Source organism: Thunnus thynnus, chromosome 23, assembly GCF_963924715.1.
Source record: "Thunnus thynnus chromosome 23, fThuThy2.1, whole genome shotgun sequence".
Taxonomy (NCBI): domain Eukaryota; kingdom Metazoa; phylum Chordata; class Actinopteri; order Scombriformes; family Scombridae; genus Thunnus; species Thunnus thynnus.
In genome coordinates, this window is record NC_089539.1 from 20060414 (window position 1) to 20076786 (window position 16373).

General features: G+C 40.8%; 1 protein-coding gene across 2 annotated transcripts in view; it reads left to right on the forward strand.

Annotated features, from left to right (window-relative positions):
- LOC137175976 (uncharacterized) overlaps nucleotides 1–16373 on the forward strand; it is a 59600-nt gene that overhangs the window by 21360 nt on the left and 21867 nt on the right. For both annotated transcript variants that reach the window (XM_067581923.1, XM_067581924.1), the window contains exons 7-10: nucleotides 2336–2551; nucleotides 5307–5383; nucleotides 7709–7814; nucleotides 14309–14539. In XM_067581923.1, the coding sequence (XP_067438024.1) occupies nucleotides 2336–2551; nucleotides 5307–5383; nucleotides 7709–7814; nucleotides 14309–14539 (630 nt within the window). The remainder of the gene's footprint in view (nucleotides 1–2335; nucleotides 2552–5306; nucleotides 5384–7708; nucleotides 7815–14308; nucleotides 14540–16373) is intronic.

Consider the following 16373-nt stretch of genomic DNA (forward strand, 5'->3'; position numbering starts at 1 on the left):
ACACCCACACAAGTTTGACTTCCCAACTGAAAAACAGAGTTTGGTGTGTGTGTGTGTGTGTGTGTGTAGAGCAAACTGGACATAACACAATCAGTTCTCAAGGGCAAACTAAAAACTTTCTGTCTGTGAAAGCTATTCTAATGTAAAGGGGGGATGTGGAGGCTTTTCTGCAGCTTTTTGGTATGCTGCTGGGAAATGTGTGTGTGTGTGTGTGTGTGTGTGTGTGTGTGTGTAACGGGGTACCTGCAGCGGAGCGTGTTGTGTGAAATCCCCTCGGAGAGGAATGGCAGCTCTACACCCAGCCAGCGTGGGCTGGGGATTTGCATGGGCACGGAGCCACACTGTCACTGATCCGCTTTTAATTGGGTGTGACGATGAGAACTTTGAAGCCCGAGGGGGGAGGTAGGGGTGTGTGTGTGTGTTGGGGGGGGGGGGGGGGTTAGTCACTCTGGAGGTTTGAGTTTGTGTGGAGAGAAAGTTGTAATCTACAGTAATTTCATAACCCAGTTCAAGTCATTCAAACTAGTTTTGAATCCTTATATTTGAGGGTAAAAGACACATAAACGGGGGACAACTTAAAGGAAAAACTGGTCCAGGTCTGAATGCTTGACCCCTACAGTGAGGGGATCTGGTGGCTCTGTTCTGCTGTGGGGGGCATTTTGCTGGCATGGTTTGGGTCCACCTGCCCCCTTAAAGGGAAGGGTCACTGCAAATCAATGTAAAGTTGCTCTGAGTCATCACCTTTATCCTATAATGACACATTTCTATCCTGATGGGAGTGGTCTCTTCCAGGATGACAATGCCCCAATTCACAGGACACGAGGGGTCACTGAATGGTTTTATGAGTATGAAAATGATGTGAATCATATGTTATGGCCTTCACAGTCACCACATCTCAACCCAGCTGAACACCTATGGGAGATTTTGGACTGACGTGTTAGACGCTGTTCACCACCACCATCATCAAAACACCAAATGAGGGAATATCTTTTGGAAGAATGGTGTTCGTCAGCCTCGGCATTGATTCTACAACTCTTTTGGTGTTTTGATGATGGCGGTGGAGAGCATGTAAACACTAAACTAAGTTGGATGTTGCATATTCATTGTAAGCATGCTAGCATTGCCACAGGTTGCAACAACTAATCAAAAAAGGACACCTCAACAAGCTCCTCATCTTTGGCCAATAAGTATGAAGAAATAGCTGTTTGGTGTGGAACGGTAATAGCAAAAAAGTTTCTCTTACAAGTGTGGAGAATGGATTCTGTACCTATGTATGATTTGTGGTTGAGAGAAATGGCGGAGGAGGTGTTTTTGATAAGATTTGGGATCCTGTACTGAAATCTTTTCAGGGTTAGGACTAATGGATTGTGTCCAATCTAAAGCACTTTGCTGTGTACGCTCCTTTATCAATGTATATACATTCTTTCAATTTGTACTTTCTGAAGAAAAAAAAGATTTGTATTTAATTTAGTTTAATTTACAACTGTGGTTGTTGTTATTATTTTGGATGTGCTTTGTGAAAAAATATTTTTTTTAAAGGACACCTTAGACAATTATGTTGTGTTATCGTTTCTGGCTACGTGGGAAATCACTACAACTGTGTATCTTTGCAAACGTATCTTTGTTACCACCAACTTGCGTCATACTGTACTGTAACGAAAACTCACATGCTCCTCCTAAAACCCACAGAATGCCCCCGGGCATGTACTACATCACATTCACATAACCAGTTACACCACAAATTACACCTTCAATAACTGATCAAATATTTACATAAAATGAGACAAACGTTTATCTCAAGATCTAGAGATACTTGAAACCTTGAAACCTGAAAATAGAGTAAAAGTCCTGGACAGGTGAAACACAATAAGTGATGGGGGAGGACGGAATCGAAATATAAAATATTTTAATACAGTTTAATACCAAAATGATCTATTTTAATTGCCTGTATCTCATTATTTGGCTACTGCAGTGACTCATTTTCTTCGTGGGGAGCTCTGAAGATTCATTTAGTCTCATTTTGGTGACATTATTTCACAAATCCACCTGTTTCAATAATTCTTCCTAAAACAAACATCAGAACGGCACTAAATAGGACGAAATTATCTAGTTTCCAACAATATAAATTAAATAATAATTTATCTCTGAGATGAAATAACTTGTTAGGCTGGTTATTGTTAACAGATGCATTGCAGAACCATCAGTGGTCTGTTCAGTTCTCCAAATGATTCAATTATGCAAAACAACACTGTTTGACAGAAGATACATCGTTATTCGTGCTTCAGTGCCTCAGGATATTTTTATAGTAGTTTAAACTTTGTTGTCTCCCATGCAGAGCTGTCTCCAGGCCTGGCAGCGCTAACGGTGGGCTGCGACTCCGGGAATCTGGGCTCGCTGTCCCGCGTCCAGCTGCTCCTCCTGGACCGACTGGAGCCGGAGACCCTGCCGAGTCCCTACTGTCATGATGAGGAGTTCTCTCCAGTGCAGGACTGGCCGGATTTCAGGATGAACTATGATCTAGAGTTGACTTCAGCAGGTGTAGTAAAGAAAGGCAAGCTCAACCCAGAGTTCTTAAACAGATTTAGAAGAAATTTAAAGACCTTTAATATTGTGGGAAAAAGTGACGTTCATGGGAATATAAGGGAAAGCAACATACACAAAGCTTAATGCCAGGATTAGTTATAATCCAGCAGAATCATCCAGATACTTACAATACAAGTAGCACGTTAATGCCAGGTGGAAAAGGAGTGACTGACAAGCAATCTCAGTTTACTGAGTGTAAAACCTCCTGCTCTGACAAATCTTACTGACAGTTTGAATGAGATCGTTTGATAAGCGAAAAACCGTCACATTAATAACAGGGAACAGTCAGACAGGTGTGTCTGTGTGTGTTTATGTGTGGAGAAGAAAAAAAAAACACATGACCAGACAAGGGGGAAAAACATGACACCGTAGGTGTGTTTCTTGATCCGTGGCCGGCCTTGAGAGTAAGCAATGCCTTTATTGCGTCAAGCGGCTTTTCTTTTAACAAGCTGTGATACCGCCTCTCATCTGCTCCCAGGCATGCTGCTGCGAGCTCTTAACTGCTTTTGAAGGTGTGGCAACTTAGAAGAAGGGTTTATAGGGATATCAGGATGTGCTATATTAATAAAGATCAAACCGCTAGAGTGGATCATTAACCGGGAAAGTCCGACAAAGATAGCTGGAGATACTTAGAACCAAGCAGTGCACACATAACAATGGATAAGAGACTGAGGAGAGTGTGTACAGAAAACTCATTTAGTCTAGCGCCTGTTGTCTATATATGATAACACTGGAGAGAAAGATAAACACCACAGATGTTTAAAGGGTCAGTTCACTTAAATAACAAAGAAACATCTCTCACTTATGTCTAGTGGTATCTTGTCATGCTGGTAGTTTGGTTTGCTTTATTTATGCAGGTTTTGAGATATTTGTCTCAGAGATGACTGTCTCTATCTCAGTACTATGGATGTGAATGGAATTTAATTTTTAGTGCACACAGTGTTGAAAAATTACATTTAACAAGTCAGCAGCCATGCTTGAGGCTCAGTGAGGCTGCACTTAGCTGTAGGCTACTTGAGACACATACATGCTAACATTTGTCAAACAAAAAGAAAAGCACAGCTGAGGCTGATGGGAAAGTCGTTACTTTTGCAGGTGTCTAGGCATAAACCAAAGTATTGGGACATCTAAAATTTTCCCCCTGATGATGGTGTAAGATGAAAAGTGAAGAGCTAATTCAGTTCATCCTGAGGGGAACATAATGCAAATCTATCCAACAGTTGTTGGTTGGTGATCACTGAAGTCAGTCGAATGCATCCTCCAGAAACCACAAATTTGTGTTTATCCAATATTATCATATAAGATGGACCAAAGTGGTGGACCGACAGACCAACACTACCATCACCCAGAGCCACAGCAAACATCAGCAACAGCGACATCTCTTTCCATAAAGCGTTAGGTAAGGACACACTAGCACCTTTCTCTGTTAATATTCACTCATTCATTTCAATTTAAGCCACTTTGACTTACCATCATGATTGCATTTCCTGTTTTTGTGCATGGTTCAACTTTGACCTGCAAATTTGCACAGTCTGCCAATAAATCTAAATCACAGATCACAAATTTGCCACAGGGAGGCTTTACAACCTAAACAGGAATACAACAAGTCAGATAAGGAAAAACTCCCAAAAAAAGCATTTTAATGGTAAAAAAAAATGGAAGAAACCTCAGGGAGAGCAAGAGAGGAGAGATCTCTCTTCTAGGACAGACAGACATACAATAAATGTAGTGTACAGAGTAGAGCAGATTACAAAATTATAGAAATACAGCATGGCAAAACAGGATGACAAAATTATATATAATGATGCACTGTGTTGGGAAATCATTATCATTCTAGTGAAGTGCAATTACCCTGATTTTTACAGCATTGAGGCGTGCTTCAACCAAAGTACTGCCTTTAAATGTGGTCAGAAAACACTTTGAATAAACTAATTTGTTTTAAGAATACCTCAGCCTTTATGGGGCCATATCTTTACCACAGACTTTGCTGTGAATAGTTTTCATTCAAAGTGCTTTATGGAAGAAATAATTCCTGTGAAAACTGTTGACTGCGGGTTATTCAGAGTAACAGGGACACTGTTTCTGGAGAAAGATGTTACTGTTAAATTGTCCAATGTTATGGCCACCACAGATGAAATTCCATTCACCTCCATTGTATTGGGTTGGCAGCAAGAATCCCAGAGGCTCATATCTCAAAGCATAAATACCAAAATACCAATAAAGGTGCATTTTTCTTTTTTTGTTATTTGGATGGACTGGCCCTTTAGCAGCAGAGGAGAAATATGATAACCATGGTGAATGTCTTTTGTTCTGTTCATGCATCTGTGTGACCAATATTTACAACAAGAGAAAATCCATTTGAGTTTGCTGGAAGCTTGTCTTTCCTCTCTCTGTGTCTCCAGAACAATGTTTGCACCTGGCACGCTTCTGTAGACAGGTGCTCCGCTAGGGTTTTGTTGCTCTATTTCTGCCATTATTTGCTCAGAGATTAAGGACCATAATTGGACCTAATACACTACATTACTCATATCTCTGCACACACACTCAAGTACAAAAGACAAGTGCATGTAAGTGTGTGCCGGAGGCTAACACTTATGTACACATATGCATGGACGCGCACTCCTGCCTGCCTACAACACGACTTACATACACACCACAACTGCATGCACACAATTGTTTCCTCTCCCTTTGGCTTGACGCTGTGTCCTGTGTGGTTTTGTCAGGTGTTTTGAGGCCCCTCACAGCTGGCAGCATCTCTGAAAGGTGTGACTCTGCAGGGAAAGTCCCGGAAAACAAATCGGTGAGTGCCACTGCCCCTTGTGAAATTGCTTTTCACTCTCTAACCTCCCCACCCCCAACACCGTTCATCTATCAGACTTCCCGCAAAAGCAGGACTGCGCCTTGTCCTGAACAAACACTAGACCTTCGAGAATCAACTCCTATTAGACAATAACCCCAAACCTGGCACACATAGTCTCTCTCCCAGACAAAGACCCCCATTTATAAACTTGAACTGGCATGCATTTATAACTGTCATTCCAGAAAGACGAGAGCCAAATTGTTGTTGATAATTGAGACACAATATAACAGAGGGCACGCGGCGTGCAGCAGGTGTGTGGTTAATCAGTCACGGGCTGCAGGAGGGGGGAGGCCCGACTGTACGGGAGCAGGCGGGCTTTTACACCAGCTCATTGCTGTCGCAGGGGGGTTCGCTCTGCTAAACGCCCAACACGGTGGGATTCTTTTGGAGGATGCACCACTACTAGAATCAGACAGGGTTTGAGGGGTCAGAGGGGTAAACAGGGCTTGTGCATGCTGCGCTGCAGCGGAATGGACGCAGGTGCTCCACGTGATCTAAGATTAATCTCCCCTTTATGACGGATGAGAGGGAGCCCCTGAAAAGCATGAATGAGCCTCATAAGCCCCCCACAATCATGCCTAACCACAATGACGAGCTGGAGTGCTCAGAGCAGGATTCATACAGTCATTTGCATAATGCACCTCCCTGAAGCAAGTATCCACACATGGGATTATTTATAATGAAGAGAAACTGATAAACCAGGAGTATGTTTTTTAAATTGTGAAGTGGGAGGAGCTGCTGGTTTCAAAAGTATTTTTCTACCACTATAAATTCCCATTTGAAAGTTTTAGTAATATCTCTAAAGATCTCAGAGTTTAAAAAGAATAGTTCAATATTTTGGGAAATATGCTTATTCCTTTGACTTGCAGAGAGCTAGATGAGAAGATTGATACCATGAGGTTGCCTGGCAACCAATGAAAACTCCAGGAAGTGACTGCCCACAGGCAAGCAACGGTCCGAGACAAACCCCCCCCTAAAACCACAACTTGTTGTTTTTACACTTTGATTTTTGTACAGATAAAACAAATGAGATATGATGTATTTATTGGTGAGCTTTAGAGGTGCTGGCAGATGGATTTTATTACCTTTGGACAGGGCTAGGCTAGCCGTTTCCCCATTTCCAATCTTTATGCTAAGCAAAGCAGTGTCTGTAGCAAGAGTGGTATTGACCTTCTCATCTAACTGCTGATAAGAAAGCTAATAACCGTATTTCTTATTTTCTGTAATGGGGTCTTACATGAACACTCTGCCAAAATTAAAACAGTTTTGGATTTTACCTCAGCACTGCAACAGAATTTAAAGTTTTGTGGTTGGATTTTTTTTAACCAAAAATGCTCCTTGTGAATTATTGTTGACTTCTCTCCTTCAGTTTTAAATATTTAAAAAACTGATTCACATCAAGGTATGGACATTTTTAGGTGCATTTTTGTCATTACATCAGTTGAGCTTCTGGTTCTTAATGCAGTTTAAACTGGAAGCAGCACCTATAAAAAGAAAGTTTCTGTTGTACATGCATCCATTTGCACCATAGTTGCATCACAGGCTCTAATGCCAGTTCCTCACAGCATGTTGCAGATGTCCACACATGAGGGAAATTGACTTTTTATCAAAGAACCAGACATTTAAACACAGTTGCTCATGATGCTATCAGGAGATTTTCATGCCAATCCAAACCTTGGATGTGCCTAACATTGTCTATGCAGAAAATGAACCAGACTTTTACATCAAGATGCCCAAAAATTACACTGTTATTTAAAGGGATTTTTAGCATTTTTTTGAAGTGGGGTCGTATGAGGTACTTATCCATAGTCAGTTTATTACCTGCAGTAGATGGGGGTTGGCACGCCCCAGTTTGGAGAAGCAGGCAGCAGTAGTGACTCAGAAGCTATGCGATGTATTGCTGTGGACGGGGCCAGCAGCAAAACATATTTTAGCCACCTAGATAAAAGCCCACCTAAAAAAAATCAATATCAGTTTAAGTGTACATTATATTTAGAATATTTTCACCGCTTCACCTTGCCGTCAGACAGCCCTTTGCTGCTAAGGCATAGCAGCACTTTCTGACCCAAACAGCTGACCTGCGGCATAATACAGTACAGCATGCATAGGAATACAGACGTTCTACTGTTAAGAAAATGTAGTGCTAAAGGAAAGGGCTGTCTCACGGTGAAGTAAAGCAGTGACGGCAAGGTAAAGTACCTCATACATCCCCACTTCAAAAAATCTGGAATATCCCTTTAAAGCTTATCTTCTGCTTCCTTGCAGGACCAGTCTGAAGGAGGTTCTGGGTCGCCTTCATCATGGATAATAGACCTGAGTCCGTCATACAACATGTTCAGATCCTCATATTCTCCCTGCAAGTCCAACCATGGTACTGTATCCCTTAAATCTACTCAGAATGTGTCCTCAAACACTTTTTTCGTGATCTGTGTGTGTTGCTATGACATACCACCTCTGTTAAAACTGGCGCTACCTCTTAAGAGCCTATAACAACAATACTTAATCAATACAAGAGCTCGTCTTAACCATTAGCGTCTGATCCGGTAAAAGCCCACTCAGTCCCTGTCAGCTCTGGTTTATTAGGAGCCATTGTCTCCTCACTGTCAGCGCTGTGTTTGGCGTTCCCTTGCCTCCAGTACACTTAAGCCTGCTAATCCTAGGGCCAGCTGGCTCGCAGTATCACCTTCACCTGTGTGGCCGGCTTGTGTACATTCATGAGTGATGGTTCAGAGGCAGTGCTTACAGTAAAGACCACAAACACTGGAAAACTGGCAGCGCAAGACAAGAAAAAGGTCAGGAGTACTGTCAGCACATGGAAATGAAGAGCCACCCTTGAGCTAATGGTTCGTTCTTTTTTCCCTCCCACCTTCATTGGACCACGTCTGTCAGACTGTGATCATGTTCTGTTTCTTTCTCGCTGTTGACTCAATTGTCCAGTATCAGTCATTGTGCTGTGACGCTAATGGTCCATGTATGCTGTGCTCATAGAGGATGTTACAGATGCATCCATCATATCAGAGATTGATAACATCTGAGCTGCAGCTAATTGTTTGGACCAAAGGCAGCTGATATGTCTTGTTAATCCTTCACGGCTGATGTCAGAGAGACAATGCTGCTGGGTTTAATTATATGACTACTCAGTGTTTGGTGTTTCTGAAGGAATTTTGTGTATCCGGTGGCAGAAACTTGGATTAATCAGGCTTTAAACATGAAATATTTTGACATCAGCTTTCACAAAACCTTCAGAAATTATCATCCTGACACTGCTCTCTTGTTGAGCCAAACCTGAGTTCACTGATTTTTTTGACCACTTTGGGACAATACAACAAGCTGTAAACATACCATTGACATATTATCACCCTATAAAGTTGTTATGGCACACGTGTTAGAAACATACAGACACAGAGCAACATAATAGCATTGTGTTTCTGTCTACCTGATGAATGTAAGTCCAATAGTCACTCTCCTTTTGTCTCCACCAACTTCTGAGAACAATATCAGGCTCTTTAGCTCCTAAATGCTCCACTATGTTCACCAGTTAGCCACTACCTTTGTCTGTCTGCCATTTGGTGTTGGCCAGGTAGTGTTAGTGTAGTGCGTCCGGAAACAATGCTGATGAGAACAGTGAAAGTGAACCAAAACAGTAAAGCCTTTAAGCCAAAACAATGAGCTGAAAGACATTAAAAAGCTCAGCAGAGTTGGTGATAATTATCTGAGGGTTCATCACTACAAACAACACCTCTCGTATTATACATAGTCATTTGATACATTGTTAATATTATATAATATATTACATTTTTAAATCAAACATTTAATCTCAAATGTAGCATCTCAGGCTTTTGTTGGTGCAATTTTGCAAAACCTTTAGGCAATAATTCATCTTGCTAGTGTTTGGTATAATGGGTGATTGCCTCATGTATGGGGATGATACTTTATATTTTTGGTCAATTTTCAAGTCAAATCAATTTTATATGTAGAGCCCAATATCAAAAATCACAAATTTGCCTCAGGGGGCTTTACAATCTGTACAGCAATACAACATCCTCTGTCCTCCCACCATTGATTCGGATAAGGAAAAACTCCCTAAAGCTCAGGAAGAGCAACAGTGGAGGGATCCCTCTCCCAGGACGGACAGATAAGCAATAGATGTTTGTGTGTGCAGAATAGACCAAGAAAGACAAATTACAGAAACATAGCATGAGAACAGAATGACAAAATTATAATGGGTTTATAACATGTATGAAGAAAGTGATCAAGAGGACGCTGAGCAACTTCCAGGGCTGCTGAAATGCGTCACCACCTTTGCAAACCAAAATCAGTTTAACAATCATGAAGGGAAATGACTTTTCCTGGGATAATGGTTGTATAATCTCTTCTGTGGCTCAGGAGGACCTTTCTAAAGTCAATTTTTACAGAACCCCTTTGTTATATTACGTTATATTACTCCTACTGCTTCAAATTGCCTTTTTAATCCTTCTTTCCCAAGTCCCCCAACTTTAAGGAAGTGCAATGCAAAATTGCTGATGTACTCTTTTAATGGAAAGAAAAACTCAATGATGAATTAGTGAATGATTAAGGGAACCTTGAGCTAAACAAAGCCCACAACCGTACCAGTGATCACAGATATTTACTTCATAATTTCTAGTTTTACGCCTTTCCCAAATGTTGACTCCGCTGTGCAATGTGATACTTGATTTTCTGTGTATTTCTGACAAGAAAGAGACCAAAACAAGTGACCACATCCATTTTCATCTCTGTAACTGGGACACAATTTGTGGATATTTTGAGAGAGAATGCTTGGATTTATTAGCTTGTTAAATCTGCCCAATATACATCCATTGTCATAGCATACAATCAGTGGAATTCCCTTCAGCTATAAAATGCAGATTTTCTAGTTTCCCAAACATATAAAAACAAGACTTTCCCTGTTTAACTGCGCTGTTAGAATTAGGAAAACTCCACTCATGAAAAAAAAAGATGTCACCCAGAGGATCTTGGTGGTTGTGTGCTTTGTTTGACCTTTTAGAGGCCAAAGGCATGGTCACCCTCTGAGGGAGGAGAAGGGAGGAGGAGGAGGAGGAGGAGAGGGAGGGGGTCATCAGCAGGGCGTAGAGAGGTCACGCCTGAGGTCACACAGTCTCTAAAAGATGCCCAGTGTGTGGCATGTCTTTGTGTGGATAGGTGAGATTTGGTTACCCTGGAGGTGCGAGCAGTTCAACCTTTCACAAGAGGCTCCTAACTAATGGAGGGGATGACCCCATTTTGACTCAACGTATATGAGACAGTTGAGAAAATAGGCTTGTACGAGCATTTGCATATGGGATAGATGACCAGTTAACACGACACAAAGTGCCGATTTACATTTAGATTTGGGGAGGATGGATTGAAAATATATAATATCAGTGCTGTCAGTCGAACAATTCAGTAGAAAATATTCTGATATTCAATTAATTGTTTAAGCTATTTATCAAGCAGATATGCCAAACATTTGCTGGTACAACTGTCTCAAAAGTGACAATTTGCCGCTTTTCTTATGAATTTAAAGCTGCTCTAATCAATATTTTATATTAAAAATGGATCAAATGACTGCGTGCAATGTGAAATGGTTCACTCATAGTGATGCACACGCAAAGAATTATCACCCAATTTTGCTGTTTCCTGTAGCTCATTGGAGCGTTTAGTGTCTTTTTGCTCATTGTTTTGGTTTAACGGCCCACAACTTAAATGTTTTGGTTCGTTCTCACTGCTCCCGAGCTGTTTTCATTAAGAAGAGCTCTAAAAACCAACAGTACTCTACCTGCTCAGCACCAAATAGCAAACTAGTAGCAACTAGCTGGTGAACATAGCGGAACATTTAGCAGCTAGAGCCAGATATTTCCCTCAGGAGTTGGTGGAAACCAAAACAGAGCTAAAAGTAGAGTGAATATTGAACTTACATTCATTAACTTTGTCATATGAACTTTATAAGGTGATAAAATGTCAATGTTGCCCCAAGTGGCCATAAAAATAATTTATTACAGCTTTTATATTTTGGGGTTTTTGGACAAAACAGACACCAATATTTTTCACTTTTTCCAAAATCATGTAGAATGTTTTTTTTTTTAATTCAATTATGAAATATTTTTCTGTCGCCACTTTGATTCCACTTCAATAAATCTGTTTTTGGATCAATCTGAAGCCAAAACTCAGCTGCGATAATACGTCCCTGCTCCCCAGCGAGGCTCATGATAAGACCTTTGTCTGTTTTTGCTCATCAGGAATTCATAGGTAGAATAATCCCTCCCTCATAATTGTTTCATGACTGTTTCCCCACTGCCCCGGTCACTCCACGTTCACCCCAGTGTTTAGCATTCAGCTGTTACTGAAGATGTTAGTGTCCAAATGAATGTAGCGATCTGCGGGGCCACAAAGAGCACTAATCTGAACTGACCCTGGTGGATTGTTCCGGTAGGCTGAGGAAGCAACGGGACAGATTAGGCTGCAGAAACACAGAGATGGTGCAAGCAGAGATTAGTCGTGTAAGCAAGGATCGTTTCCCCCCCAGAGGACCACACACTGACAGTGTAGCCATGTCACCATTGTCGCTAAGCCACCACCAATGTGGACTCATTGGCTATTGTCTCTGAAATCCTCCAGCGCTTCTCCAAGTTGCCCCCCCCCCCCCCCCCTCTCGCCCTCTAAAAAAACCTGGACTCACCCTTTGATTGGCACTTGTCGGGGCTGATAGAGAGGGTGACGTGTTGGGAAAGGCTTCGATAAAGGAGCCCTGAAAGGAAAATCCCTTCCCCATGAATAATAATTTGGCGAGGATTTTCCTTTTTACTCCACCCCGCTCTATTCGGGCCATTCTTTCAGGAGATAGAGGAGTGAAGGCTCTGGGTGGCATCAGTGAATAGCCTCGGCACGCTGATTGTCTCGCTGATGCTCATCCCTTTCTCAAACATGTAAAGAAAAAGATACAAGTCCAACCTTCTTGCCTTTGCCTGGTGCGCTGGATGTTGGACCATGCTGTGTAAAGGGAGTCGGACGAAGGGTGGGCGGCGCATGTGTGTGTGCGTTTATTGTCTTCAGTGGCCTTTTCGAGATTAGCGAGGGGATTTGACTTGCCCGCTTGCAGCCAAATCCAGCTATCTGCTGTGTTCAGATGCTATGGTTGGTATGGTAACCTGCTCTGTGTGTTTTAGATGGGCTCTTGTTTCCAGCTTGAACTGACCAGTAATCACTGCGGTGCATTCATGGATTAGGCCGTGTTGGAGGTTAGGATAGGAGGGTTTCAAAAGGAAGAAACCAAATCCTGAATAATTTCAGTCGTGGTTTCACCCGGCTTTAAAGATTGCACATCATAGAAGTAGTCTGGACTTGCAGATTTTAATAATTATTGATTAATCATTAGTTGATAGAAAATGAATCATCAACAAATGTGATACTTGATTAATTATTATTTCTATTCTTATTATTAAAATGTCAAACATTTAATGTTTCCAGCTTGTCTAAAGTGATTGTTTGCCATTTTCTCTGTTTTGTATCATCATATAACATCTGAAATGAAAATAATCAACTACAATTTTGAAAATCCAGCAATTATTTTAGTCATTTATCAATATATTCTGTAGCTGTGGCTTCTCAAATATGAGGATTTGCCATTTTCTCTGTTTTATATCACTGTAAATTGCAAATCTTTAGGTTATGGAGACAAGCAAGTCATTTGTAAACATCATCTTGGGCTCTGGCAAACTATAATGAACCTTTTCACTGTTTTCTGACATTTTGTAGACTAATCAGTAAATTGGTTATTGAAACAATACATTAAATATAGATTAATCAATAATGAAATTGTTTGAATTGTTAGCTGAAGCTAATTTAAATGCTATGTAAGATGCATGTCGAAGAAAACTTTTTGATTTTTGCAAACTAATTTCTTCACATCACATGCATCACGATGTCCCTGCAGACATCCGAGACATTTGGTTTATGTTGCATACAAAAAAACACCAAGGAATGATGAATTCTGTGCTCTAAAGATGAATAAATTTTTCATCTTGCCATCTGTTTTGGTGACATTGAGACTTCAGCGGGGACATGGAGGTTGATGGGAGCGTGTGATTGTGTGCAGCGTGGTGGAAGACGGCCCCGTCAAATGAGACATGGCTCCATCAATCTGGGCTGCTGACCTCTGCTCGCTCACTGACGGGATAAATGAATACGCGCCGCCATGTTTTGACGGCTTGATGAATCTGCTGCCTGTCAGCTACTCGACTGGTCAAGCTTTCTCCTCTTAATGAATAGAACCATCTCCAAATGTATGACACTGGAATTATCGCTCATGCACTAACACAAGTAACACTCATGTTCGCAAAAGTAGTATAAAGAAAAGAGTCCGAAACTCTAATGGAAACTGTTGCAAAAGACAATCCGAGCCTTCTTTAAGCTCAAGTCTGCATTGATGGTGCTCTTTGTCTCTGTGCTGCTATACCAAGAGGTGTATTCTGTGGACTTTGTATTCAGAGATAATGGGACTCTTAATTGGCTGGTCAGTGACAAAATGGATGGCTGTTTAAGTTTCAGGGAGAGTGTCCGCTCCTTAGTGAGACTCTGAAAGGACTGAAGGGAGGTGTGATGTGGCATTTAGGAGAACAATGTGATGAGAATTAGTGTTTATTAAAGGAACAGGAATTGGTTTTAGTGCTTTTTACTAAGTGGCTACTTCCACGTAGACGACCATGAATACAGATGTGTTTTTTTTCTTGTCCAAAACTGTGTTGATTACAGTGATAAATACATTTCAGACAGAGAAAAAAGACTACTAGATGCAAGACTTCATTAGATTTTTTAAAATATATTTTACGTTGTATGCCTCTGCTCCAGGTTCCAGCGCAGATGAAGGGGGCCCCACCGAGGAGGAGTCCAATTATCCAGGATGGGAGGAACAAGTCGAGTCCTCAGCGTCCTCAGGGAAGACGACCGAACAACAAGATGAAGAGAAGGACAGAGGGATGGAGGAGAGGAAAACAAAGGTGCTGAACATACTTTCCAAACTGCAGGACGACACATCTCTTCAGCCCAGTGGCAACAAAGGCCGCTCCAACTTTGAGGACTGTGAGTTTATTATAAAATGAAAATTAGCCATTAATACAAAACTTTGGTCATTTTCAATCTGGACCCTATTATTCAGTTATTTTTCATTAAAATCTTATCAGTTGCCTCTGTAGAGCTACAGCTTGAATAGTTTCACAGCTGTCAAATACAGTCTGAATAGCTCAAAGGTCTCACATTGAGAAGAATCTGTAATGAAATGTGCAGCTTATTTAAAGGGGACGTACGGTATCATGCACATTTCTAGGTCTATATTTTTATTCTGTGGCTCTACTGGAATATCTTTGCATGATTTACAGTTCAAAAAATTGACGCAAAAAGACAGACAATCAATGGAATATAGTAAGATTAATCAAATGTACTTAAAAGACACAAATAACTCATCAGTATTAAAAACTCAATAAATAAAAGAGTCAATATATGGAAAATTAAGTAATATACAATGCAGAAAACTTAAAGCTACCCAAAGTCAGATTACCATATGAAAAGCATCAAGAAAAATATTAAAATAATTTCAGTTTATTACTGAATCAGTCTTTGATTTTGGTCAGAATTAGTCATTATGATAAATTAATACAAGTAAATAGGGTCCTTGTTGAAAATGCTGAGTGTTATACTTAAGTGTTTGAAGGCTGTATCTTTCTCTGTCTGCCAGCACTCCTATTTGCCTCCTATTCACACAAAAGACCATGTGGGAAAAACAATAACACCCCGACGCATTTACCAACACTCCTCTCGACTCTAAAAATTTCCCCTCAATTACGGCACTTGATTTTTAGAATTGCCTTTTTTTTAAAAAAACAGGAGTTTAGCCAGGAGTTCTCCAGTTTCCCTCAAGTGCCTAATTTCTGGCATCCAAGCCTTTGTGAGAGCGCTGGGGCTGGTGAGTCCGACAATAAGCATCCACACCTAAGGTCAAGGCTGAGGGGCCGGCCCTCCGCAGAGGTCAGTCAGGTCTCCTGTGAATGCTGGCACCCATGAATGGGACTGATTGGACAGGTTTGTTCAGACGGTAATCAAGCAAGATGAAGAACCCTGCAGCTGGCCTCACTATTCTGCTGCGAGGTTATTACTGATGGAAAGCTGTAGTGGTATTACAGGAGTGTGGTGTGTGTGTCTGTACGTTTACTCTTATGAAACCGGGCTACGTTTTTATCATAAGAGCTTGAGGAAAGTTTTGCAAAGTGATGTCATGTTGGCTGGACTTTGCTTTTTTAAGGGGCATGTTTAAGGATAGGTCTTGGGTTTAATGCAAAACTATATAATCTTCCTCTAACAAATGAAATCTTAAATTCACAAGCGACAAAACATAATTTTTCATTTAAATACACTACGTTACGTGGGCTAATGTTAGTTAATTGCTACAGCTGCAGTGTAACTAAAGTACATTTACTCAAGTGCAATACTTACCTTGAGGTACTTAAATTTTATGCTACTACATTTCTACTTTACTACATCTTAGAGGGAAATATTGATACCTTTTACTTAACTACAATTATATGACAGCTTGCAGATTAAGAGTTAACACACAAAATAAATTATCAGTTTATAAAACATGATGTACTGTTACAGATAAAACTACTTATGATATATAAAGTAGTTAAAATTAGCTTCACTTTGACTACAACATTAAAATGCTGCTTAGATATGAATGCAGCTGTATTGAGCCTGTCTTCCCACGTTAAACAACACTATAGGTCATAAATTCAGTCGCCAAAAACAACCTACAATTACGCTTGTGTGACAGACGCCATCTATCTATTATGACCCAGAGAAGTGACGCAATTGAGGTGACGTTTGTATAAGGTGACAAATGTCCATATTCAGTATTAATTTT